The sequence below is a fragment of the Cebus imitator genome, unplaced genomic scaffold, assembly GCF_001604975.1.
Source record: "Cebus imitator isolate Cc_AM_T3 unplaced genomic scaffold, Cebus_imitator-1.0 Scaffold408, whole genome shotgun sequence".
In the NCBI taxonomy this organism is placed as follows: domain Eukaryota; kingdom Metazoa; phylum Chordata; class Mammalia; order Primates; family Cebidae; genus Cebus; species Cebus imitator.
In genome coordinates, this window is record NW_016107723.1 from 2,508,118 (window position 1) to 2,520,202 (window position 12,085).

At 33.6% G+C, this 12,085-nt stretch overlaps 1 protein-coding gene across 1 annotated transcript in view; it reads right to left on the reverse strand.

Annotated features, from left to right (window-relative positions):
• Window positions 1–12,085, reverse strand: part of SLCO6A1 (solute carrier organic anion transporter family member 6A1) — a 124,073-nt gene that overhangs the window by 8,540 nt on the left and 103,448 nt on the right. Inside the window, exons 12-13 of the mRNA XM_017509158.2 lie at window positions 11,677–11,741; window positions 9,077–9,214 (exon numbers count right to left, since the gene is read on the reverse strand). Of these exons, the coding sequence (XP_017364647.1) occupies window positions 9,077–9,214; window positions 11,677–11,741 (203 nt within the window). The remainder of the gene's footprint in view (window positions 1–9,076; window positions 9,215–11,676; window positions 11,742–12,085) is intronic.

Sequence of the window (12,085 nt, forward strand, 5' to 3'; positions counted from 1 at the left end):
GTGGGAGATTTTTTTAGACGGACTTTTTCTCTTGTTGCCCAAGCTGGAGTGCAATGTCGTGATCTAGGCTCACTGAAACCTCCACCTCCTGAGTTCAAGCAATCCTCCTGCTTCAGCCTCCTTCATAGCTGGAATTACAGGTGTTATAGGTGCCACCATGCCCAGCTAATTTTTTGTATTTTTAGTAGAAACAGGGTGTCATCATGTTAGCCAGATTGTCCTTGAACTCATGACCTCAGGTGATCCACCCACCTCAGCCTCCCAAAGTACTAGGATTACAGGTGTGAGCCACCATGCCCAAACTATTTGGATTTTATTTAATTTCTCTCAAATTGATTTTATAGTTGTCAGTGTAAAGGTTTTATACAATGTAAATACAGTTTTTATTGGTATTTGATTTTTGGTGTTATTGTATTTATTATATAGTATTTTAATTTGGTTGCATCTGATCTTTGGAAACACAGTTGATTTTGTATAACGAATATATATTTAGCAAATTTGCTAAATTCATTTATTAATTCTAATATATTGTGTTCCATTATACGGGTGCTAATTACAGGTCTTCTCCATTTTATTAAAAAATGTGTTGAGCCATACATTTATATGTGCTCTTTCTTGTATATGTATACATTATATTTCAATAAAAATTCTACCAAAAACACAAACTATGTGCAGATACAGAATGTTTGCAAAAGGCCTATCTACTGCAAATGAACTAGAGCTGATGGAATCCTTCATTTGAGGTAAAGGCACTGGATGAGTCATCCTAATTAAAACTTAAGATTTGAAAAAAAAAAAAAAATCAGACAGATTTTCTTGCCAACAAAAAGAACTCTTAAAGTAATGCAACATGTTTTTTAATTAATATTTTTGAATAATAAGACTTTTGAGAATCTGAGGAATGCCACAGCCTTTTCCCCAGGAGGAAAAAAATGAACACACAAATATGTGACCCAAATTTTACATTTCAAATATACTGGAAATCATTCTTAGCACTTAAGATTTCATGGATCACTGTTGAGTAAGCCATAGTCTAGAGCAGTGCTATGCATAAAACCTTCAGCAACAAAGACAGTCTTCTACATTTGCACTATCCAACAGAGTAGCCACTAGCCAAATGTGACCATTAAAGATGTAAAATTTGGCCACTGTGACTATAGAACTAAATTTTTAATTGAATTGAATTTCAGTTAATGCAAATGTAAATTTAATTAGCTACAGTGGCAAATGTCCTCTATCTTGGACAGTATAACTCTAGCATCTCTAACATATTAATAGCTATCTTCAGCAGTTTACTATGATTGAAATCACCTGAGCACTTTATTTAGCTTAAGCATGCCAACCACCAGTCCATGGAATTCTTTTTTCTCTATGCTTTATAATGGTTTAATTGACAAATAAATAAAAAGGATATCTATTTATGTTATAAAACATTATTTTTAGATGACTATACACTGTATGATGATTAAATCAGTGTAGTTAATATATTCATCATATTATTTGCTTATTTTGTGTGTGTGTGGCAAGAACACTTAAATTCTATTCCTTTGGCAATTTTCAAGTTTACAATACATTAATTACAGTCACCACATTAAACAATAGATGTCAAGAATTTATTACTTCTGTCTAAATGAAATTTTGTAAACTTTGACCAACATCTCTCATTTCCCATTCCCATTACCAGCCACTGGTAACAATCATTCTATTCTCTGCTTCTATGAGTCTGAATTTTTTAGATTCCATGTATAAGTTGAGAGTGTGCTCTATTTGTTTTTCTATGCCTAGCTTATTTTGCTTAACATGATGTCCTGTAGGATCATCCATATTGTTGCAAAAGACAGAATTTTCTTCTTTTTTAAGGATGAATAGAATTCCATCATATGTATATATCCCATATTTTCATTATTCATTTATCTATCAATGAGCACCTAGGTGATTTCCATATCTTGACAATTGTGAATAATGTTGCAATAAACATGGAGTACAGATATCTCTTCAACATATTAATTTCATTACATTTGTATATACACCAGCAGTAGTGAGATTGCTGGATCATGTGGTAGTTCTATTTCTAATTTTTTGAGAACCTGTTTTTTGTAATATACTAATCTGCATTCCTATCAAAAGTGTGTAGGATTCCCTTTCCTCCGCATAATCACTAATATTTATCTTTTGTCTTTTTGGTAATATACATTTTAACAAATGTGAGGTGATATCTCCTTGTAATTTTCACTTGTGTTTTCCTGATGATTAATAATTTAGGCATTCAAAAATATATTTGTTTGGCCATTTCTTATGTCATCTTTTAAGAAATATCCATTCAAGTCCTTTGCTCACTTTTAACCAGGTTATTTCTTTACTTACTAATGAGTGTTTGAGTTCCTTATATACTTTGGATTTAGCCCCTTATCAGATGTACAGGTTGCAAAGATTTCTCTTATTCCATAGGTTATCTCTTCAGTATGTTGATTGTTTCCTTTGCTGTGCAAAATGCAATTTTTTGTTTGTTTGTTTGTTTAATGTAAATCCTATTGTCTATTCTTGCCTTGTTGCCTATGCTTTTGGGGTCATATCTAAAAAAAATCATTGCTTTTTCACTATGTTTTCTTTTAGTAGTTTTACAGTTACATATATTATGCTTAAGGCTTTAATTCATTTTGAGTTGACTTTTGCATGTAGCATGAGTCCAATTTCATTCTTCTGATGTGGCTATCCTGTTTTCTCTGCACCATTTATTGAAAAGACTGTCCCACTATGTGTTCTTGTCACATTTGTTAAAGATCAATTGTCTATAAAAGTATAGTTTATTTGTTTGTTCTCTATTCTGTTTCAATGGCCTATGTCTGTTTTATGGCAGGAGCATGCTGTTCTGATTACTATAGCTTTGTAGTATATTTTGGAATTAGATGGGAATTAGATAGGGTTATGCTTTCAGCTTTGTTCATTTTGCCAAAGATTGTATTGGCCATTGAATGTCTTTTGTGATTTTGCACAAATTTTAAGATTTTTTTTCTATTGCTGTGAAAAATGTCATTGGAATTTTGATAGGTACTGCATTGAATCTTTAGGTCACTCTGAGTACTACAGATGTGTTAACAATTTTAATTCTCTCAATGCATAAACATAGAATATTTCCACCTATTTGTGTCTTCTTTTCTTTCATCAATCACTTATGGTTTTCAACATAAATATCTTTTTACCTCATTTAAATTTATTTCTGTGTATGTTTTTTTGACACTACTGTAAATGGGTATGTTTTCTTAATTTTTTTTTTAGATAGTTCTTGTTAGTTGTAGAACCACTACTGGTTTTTAAATGCTGATTTTATCTCGAAACCTTGCTCAAACTAGTTATAAGTTTTAACAGTGTTTTGGTGGAGTTTCGTGTGTGTGTGTGTGTGTGTGTGTGTGTATGAGACATGTATACATGTGTATATATATGAGATTATATATGTGTATATACAAAAAGTCTACTGTATATACATGGTGTACATGCATACACATATATGTATATATATGACACTCTACAGAAAACTATATATATGTGTATATATGTGCGTGTATATATATATATAAAGTGTTTTCTATACATAAATCATGTCATTTGCAAAAAGAAACTATTTTACTTCCTCCTTTGTAATTTTTTAAGATGCCATGTTTCCTTTTTCTTGCCTAATTGATCTGTGTAGAACTCCCCACATATGTTGAATAGAAGTGGAGAGAATAGATAGACTCTGTCTTTTTCCTGATCATAAAGAGGGAGCTTTCAGCTTTTCACAACCATGATATTAGCTCTGAACAAGTAATATATTTTCTTTATTATGTAAAGATACATTCCTCTATATGTATTTTTAAGGATTTTTTTAAATCGCAAAATGATGTTACATTTTGTCAAATACTTTTTCTTCACCTATTGAAATTATCATATTATTTTTATCCTTTATTTTGTTAATATGGTATATCACATTAACTGATTTGTACATGTTAAGCCATCACTGCACCTCATGAATAAATCCCTCTTGATCATAATATATGATCCTTTTAAATGTATTGTTGAATTCAATTTGCTAGTATTTTCTTGAGGATTTTGGCATCTGTGTTCATTAGGGATATTGGCCCATAATTTTATTTTCTTTGAGTGTTTTCATCTAACTTTGGTATTAGGGTAATTCTGGTCTCATAAATAAATTTAGAAGGGTTTCTTCCTCTTCAATATATATTTTTTTTAATTTTGAGAAAGGTTAGCATTATTTTTTTATTTAAATATTTAGCAGAATTAACCAGTGAAGTCATCAGCTCCTGGGCTTTCCTTTGTTGGGAGATTTTTGATTGCCAATTCAACTCCTAATTCATTATTTGTCTAAGCAGATTTTCTACTTATTCATGATTATGTCTTTGTGAAGTGTTATGTTTATAGGAATTTGTTCATATTATCTAGTTAATCCAATATGATGTCTAATTTTTTATAATAGTTTCATGATCCTTTTTATTTATGTTGCATAAGTTGTAATTTGTTGCCTTTTATTTATAATTTTATTTATTTGAGTTTTCTGTCTGTTTTTCTTAGTCTAGCTAATGGTTTGTCAGTTTCATTTGTTTAGCAACAATCCAACTCCTAATTTTGTTATTTTTTTCTATTATTTTTCTAATCTGTATTTCATTGACATTTGCTCTGATTTTTATCATTTCTTTTTTTCTGCTGACTTTGGTTAAAATCTGGCTAAACATTAGGTTCAGCCAGTCTATAATACTTGATTAGAGATTTTAACCTATTTACATTTAAAGTAATTATTGAGAGTTAAGGACTCACAACTGCCATTTTTTAATTGTTTTCTGACTGTTTTCTGACTCTTGTTTTCCTATGTTCCATTCTTTTTCCTTGCAGTCTTCCTTTGTGAAGACTTTTTTTGTAGTGGTATCCTTCTTTTTTAAATCTTTTTAACTTTTTTATAATTTAAGCATGTACACCTTATTTTTTTACAATGTCTGCTTACCATAGGGCTTACATAAAGTATCTTATAGGTATAACTGTTTTATGCTGTTAACCACTTAACTTCCATTGCATATGAAAACTCTACTTCTTTTCATCCCACATTTACTTAACATATTACTGTAGCTATAGTTATTTTTAATATTTTTGTTGTTCAAGTTTTATAGTACAGTTAAAAATGATTTAATCACCACCATTATAGTATTAGAGTATTCTAAATTTGACTATATATTTGACCATGTATTTACATTTACTACTGAGTTTTATACTTTTACATGTTTTCATGTGGTTAGTTAGCAACCTTTCAATTCAACCATAAGAACTCCATTTAGCATTTCTTTCTCTTTTTTATTAAACAAACAAACAAAAAAAGCAGATATTTATTGAAAATGAAAATACACTCCACAGGGGCGAGCAGGCCTGAGCATCAGGGCTTAAGATCCTCTCTAGCATTTCTTGTAAGTCAGATCTAGTGGTGATGAAATCCCTCAGTTTTTATTGTTCTGGGAAATCCTTCTCCTTTATTTCTGATGGATGGACTTCTCAGGTGTAATATTCCTGTCTAGCAGTTGCTTTCTTTTAGCACAGTAAATATATCATTCTACTGTCTCTTGGCCTGCAAAATTTCTGTTTATAGTCTTATACAGTTTCCCTTATATGTGATGAATTGCTTTTCTCTTATTGCTTTCAAAATTCTCTTCTTGTCTTTGACTTTCAAAAATTTGATTATAATGTCTCATTGAAGAGTTCCTTACATCTTATCTATTTGGTGTTCCTTGCACTCCATAGATCTGGATATTCATTTCTCTCTACAGATTTGGGAAGGTTTCTGTCATTATTTCTTTAAATAGGCTTTCCACCACTTTCTTTGTTCCTTCTGGGACTCTCACAATGCATAGATTGGTTTGCTTCATGGTGTTCCATAATTCCAATAGGCTTTCCTTCATGTTTACATCATTTACTCCTCTGACTGGATAATTTTGAATGCCCTGCCTTCAAACTCATTGATTCTTTATTCTGCTTGATCTACTTTGCTATTGAAGTTCTCAATGAAATTTTTCAGTTCAATTATTGTATTATTTAGCTCTAGAATTTATTCCTTTTTATGGCTTGTATCTATTGTATTTCTCATTTTGTTTGTGTATTATTTTTTTGATTTTGTTTCCTTGTCTGTGTACTCTTGTAGTTTACTGAACTTCAAGATGACTGATATGAATTATGTGTCAGGCAGTTCATAAGTCTCCATTTATCTCCTGCTTTTTATTTTTCTTTTTTTTCTTTTTTTCTTTTGAATGGCATCTGACCGTGTTTCCTAGGCTGGTCTTGAATTCCTGGGCTCAAGTGATCCTCCTGCCTCAGCCCTTTGCCAAACCTCTCAAGTAACTGGAATTACAGATACACAACACCACAACTGGTGAGTCTCCATTCTTTAGAGTCGGTTACTGGTGCTTTATTTTGTTCCTTTGGTGGTGTCGTGTTTTCCAGATTATTTGTAATCCTGTGCCCATGCATTGGAGTCTGCACTTTTGAAGAAGTAGGCAGTTATTCCAGTCTTTACATAATTGACTCATCCAGTTCCTGGGTCAGCAGATGGGCTGGCTTGATGCATGGGTCTATGGGATCTGACCTAAAGCCTGGATCCATTGTGATGGGCCTGGATCTTGTGTTCACCTTGGCTAGCCTGGTGCCAAAGTCCACTGAGATGAACATTTGACTGAGCCCATGAGGGCAGTCCTGGACCCTGAGTTTGTGGGGGCCAACCTCAAGCCTTGGTTCATGGGGGTTGAGATGGTGCTGGGGCAGGTCTTGAGTGCCATAGGGATGGGCCTTTTTTCTGCATCTGCAGAGGTGGTTCTAAAGCCTGGGTCTCCAGGGGACAGGACAGCATCAAAGTCTGCTGGAGTGGGCCTGGACACTATATCCATTGGAATGTAGGGCTAAGGGGATCACTCTGGATCCTGGGAACACAGGGGACAGACCTGGAACCTGTATCTGCTAGGGATGGCCTGGAAGTTGGGTCTGTGAGTATCAGCCTGGTGCCACAGGCTGCAAGTACCCAGCCCAGTGCCTGCGGCTGCAGATACTGGCCTGAAGCTAAGGTTTTTGTGAGCCACTCTTGTGCAACACAGACTGAGGGCATAGTCTGTGGGTGCCAGCCTGAAGCGCAGGTCTGTGGGAGTCAGCCTGTAGTTGAGGCATACCTGGAGACTCCTCCACAGGTCTCTGCCTAGAGCCTGGTGGTAAGGGGATCAGCCTAGAGCTGTATTTTACTGAGGCACATTTGGTTTCTAGTCAATGGCAAAGTCAGATTCTTGCTTAGAGTTCATTCCTTCACATGTAGGGTATCTCTCTGCACTATTCTGCCAGACTTGGGGGAAGGGTGATGCAGGTCATGCATAACTATACCTCCTATCCTCCTCAATGTGTCTTTTCTTATTTCTCTGCTACATCCAGGTGCTGTATTCTCTCAATGTAATTTCTGTAGCTCTTCCGAAGGTACGTTCACACATGGATGGTAAAATAAATGTTTCTGTGAGGAAATAAGTGCTGAAAATTCCTATTCCTCAGCCTTGCTAATGTCTTCCAGTCCCTGGAATTCTATTCAGGGCCTCAGAATGTATATTTTTAATAAGAACACCAAGTTATTCTCAGTCATATAACCAATTAAATACATTTAAAAATATACTGGCTTACACTAAATTCCCACATATGCATAGTATTGCAGTTTTCTATCTTTGCATAGATTTTCTATCTGACCATAATTATTTATGTTCTTTATTATTCATATCTCCTTTCAATAGCACTTTACTGGAATTTCTTCTAGTTCACCAACTTTGTCAAATACCTACTGCGAAAACAGGTAACCATGTGACAATTATATCTAAAATAAAAACTTAAAGTCTCTGCAAAGTTTTAAGACTTCTTTAAGAACAATTCCTGTTTTTGTTGAATTACCTCCAACACGTTAATTTTGACTTCTCAAATGTCATGTTACTCTTCGATTTTTTAAAATTTTATTCAGTTTTCATTGTAGGTCAAGCTTGCTGAATAATTGATTTCAGAATTAGAAAGCATTGCTCTCTATTTTTATGAAATAGATATTTGTTACTCTTAAATATTAGAGTTTATCATTACGGTTTTTTTGAATTATTGAATCTACTTAGTGAAACCACAAAACATGTAAACACTTTAAAGTATTTATAACACAAAACATATTTATACAATACAATCATTTAATGTTCACTCTGATTAAGACTGCGGAAATTATGCAATACAATATCCTCACTTAACAGATGAATAAATTATGATTCAGGAAGATTTGATAAGTTTTCTTAAGTAATAAAAACATGTCTAGACTTTCCCAACACGTTGACCACATCTCATACCACCATGGAATCTTGATTCCCTATATCTCTTATGTATTCAGCAAATATTGAATGATTACTGTGTTCTAGGCACTACTATATCGTTGAACAAAAGAAAAAATACGAAGTGTAGATTTAACTGAAGTAAGAGTAGCGTGATGTTCTCCAATGGTGCAAAAATTTTGTTCAAACTTATCCAATGTTTTACTGTGGAGGTAGAAAGGGTTACAATGTCAAGAGATTTGTTTGTATTTGGGCAAAATATTTCCCAAAACTAAAATTCTGCTAATTATGATTCTTTATTTGGGAATGATTATGTATTTAATACACTGACTCAAACACGTAAATTCTATGGCACTTAGTTTCTAAAAAATTTACTATATAACTAGATAATCCTCCTTTTTTAATTTTTTGTTTTTGAGAGAGTCTCACTCTGTCATTCAGGCTGGCACAATTATGACTCACTGTAGCCTCGACCTCGCAAGCTCAAGAGAGCCTCTCACCTCTGAATAGCATGTGACAATATACTTGGATATATTTTTTATTTCTTTTAATTTTATTTGTAGAGATGTGGTCTCACTCTGTTGTGCAAGCTAAGCCACCTTTACTCATCAAAGTACTTATTTCATTCACAGTTTATTATAATTCTGCCTTACTATAAACAACCATAAGTCTTAAAAATAATTTTATTTCTCTCCATTTCCTTAATACGTATCACTTACATATTCCTACCAATAGGTAAGCCATTTTTGTCTGGTTATATATCCAACATTGTCCTGTGTGTCCACATTTATTAGTGTCTCGAAAAATACAGGAACTTTCTCCTGATGTTTTAAAGAGTAATGGTCCAGGAATTGTCCCTATGAGAAATGCAATGATTGAAATTCTTTATGAAAACACTATAGGTCAGGATTAAAATTATTTTCTCTTAAACATGTAATGCATACACACATAATATATATGAATGATGAATCATCATTCGAAACATATCACTTAAATTATCTAAAATTTATTTATAGATAGGATTGTTAATCACTGGAAACAATGTGAGTTTTCAGAAAAAAATCCATATCCCTGTAGGTATGAAACAATTAGTAGTTTTGCATCTGTTTAGAATGTTGTCCATGTTGTTATTTAGATGACATTTCAATTTATTTTAATTTTGTGTGAAAAACTTAGGAGAAAGTACTTAAAACAGAATTACCAAATACTGATTTTGTGAAGTTAGTATGTAATCAAAGATCTCTGTGACATTTTCAACTACTGAAAAAATGAGTTTGCAAATGTATATCTGTTATTTATCAGGACATTGAGAAAAATAACTGAAAATGCAAATACACTGATGTGTTTATAGTAGCCCCAGATTCAGATGACCTCAAATCCAGAGGACCAGCTGTGCTGCCTAAGGGAAACCTCTACATAGTCTCAGACAAAATCTCCACAGCAACAATGTTACTTTCAGCCAAAAGTGAGTGAAAAGTTACACACACACACACACACACACACACACACACACACGCAGAGTTGCCCCCAAACACACCAGATTCAAATTCTCAGAACTAAAATCTCTGACGATTAATCATCTTTCTTAAGCAAATATCAGAACCTTCTTGCCGAAACGACTCTTGATTCTTGCCAATCCCCATTATCTAGATTCACTCCTTTTGGTGAGTGATAGCGCTCTCTTTTTTATAATTGCTCAAGGTTAAAAAAAATAGACTGCTATTCATTTTTTCTATTTTTTACCATCTTTTCCCAATCCATCATACATCTTTGTAACACTAATTCCAAAGATATTTTGGATATACTGTTTTCACTCTATCTCTACTACAAACCCTAGAATCCACTTTAATGCTTTTTTTTTTTTTTTTTTTTGAGACAAAGTCTTGCTCTGTTGCCCAAGCTGGAGTGTAGTGGTATGATCTCTGCTCACTGCAGCCTGTCTACCAGGTTCAAGATATTCTCGTGCCTCAGCCTCCTGAGTGGCTAGGATTACAGATGCCTGCCACCATGCCCAGCTAATTTTTCTATTTTAGTAGAAATGAGGTTTTACCATGTTGGCCAGGCTGGTCTCAAACTCCTGACCTCAGGTGATCCACCAGCTTCAGCCTCCCAAAGTGCTGGGGTTACAAGAGTGAGCCACTATACCCGACCTAATATAATTGTTAGACTTCAGCAAAAGCCTTCCTTTTCTTTTCCTCCACATTCATTTTCTGTAAGTACTTTTTCCTCTATCAGCAGAGTTACCTTTTACTTTTTTACTTTTAAAATTATTATTATTATTAGAGACAGAGTCTTGTTATATTGCCAAAGCTGGTCTCCAACTCCAGGCCTCAAGGAATCCTCCCTCCTCAGCATCCCAAAGTGCTGGGATTACAAACGTAAGCACTGTGCCTAGCCAGTGTTATATTTTAAATGTAAATCAAATAATATCTATCATCTGCTTAAAATTATCTGGTAGAAAAACCCTGAAATATCTATAGACCGTTTTTGTCTACAATATTTAGTAACATCTTAATCTACTCTCTCCCATTCAAAAATACATCAGCCTCACTGGCTCCCTTTCTGATGCAAGAAACTTCCTGTGTACTGACTGTTTCCTATGTTACCTCTTCCATTACAAATCTCTGATCTAGTGAATCATTGTCCAAAACAAAAATATTCTCTAATTTTTCCCAGTTAAAAAAGCTAATTTTAATCAAGCATGTAGATCTAGCTATAGAATGATGTCTCTGATCCCTATCAGAGCCACACTTAGATTTTTCTACATTTTTTTATTATATGTCTTTCAGTCTTCGATCCATGAACTTAGTCAATCAGAGGTTCTAAAATGGTCATAATTTGCATTTGAAATCTAGTTTTTGCGATTTAAGAAAGCCAAAGAAAATAACACATTACCCCCCGACATTTATTTGTTCTTAGGAACAAATAAGTCTTTGAAAACATTAGATTCAGTGTTGTTGGTGATGAAAATTTTAAAAATCCTTAGGCTAGGTTAGTGACTTCCCAAACATGCAAACAACGTAAAGTATTACAAGAGTTTTCTATGAGCTTACCAAACCACATGTCTGAGACGATTAATATATTTCAAATTAAATTTGTTGTCTCTTCTGATCAAATATAATATGCATATTTTATTTGATAATTTGAGAATTAGTATTCCCTCTTTACATTGTCTCCTAAATTCTGCAAAGCAGCCTGCCCTTTCACTTGCTTTGTGTCATTTACCATTATTTACTTGTAATACTAAATATATATGTAGACACATATACAAATTAAAAAAACCGATTTGATGTGATAAAAGATGGCCAAAAATACATACCAAATATTCTCAAAATCACATAGCTTACACCCAAGGCCAGAGAACGCAGTGTTTCAGGTACAACTCTAAAAGTAAATAGCAATGATATAGTCAGTACATCATTTTTATTAGCACTAAGAATGTATACTGTATATATATATATTTTTTTTTGGTGCATCAGTTGTACTAAGAATCTTCAGCCAGTTTAAGCTGGCCTGTTAAAGGACTACAGCTCCCCCTTTCTCCATATTATGCCCCTTGCCAGCCAATTCCAAAGGTCCTTGATCTTCCGAAAGAGGAAGGTTTTCACAGCCCAAACCCTCTGCCCCTGCTCCCTTTCCTTTGCTGGAAAGAGTGCTAGATTTTATACTTATCTTTTTTTCATTCTGTCATGTACACCTATTATTTTAGATTTTTATTTTTTTTTACC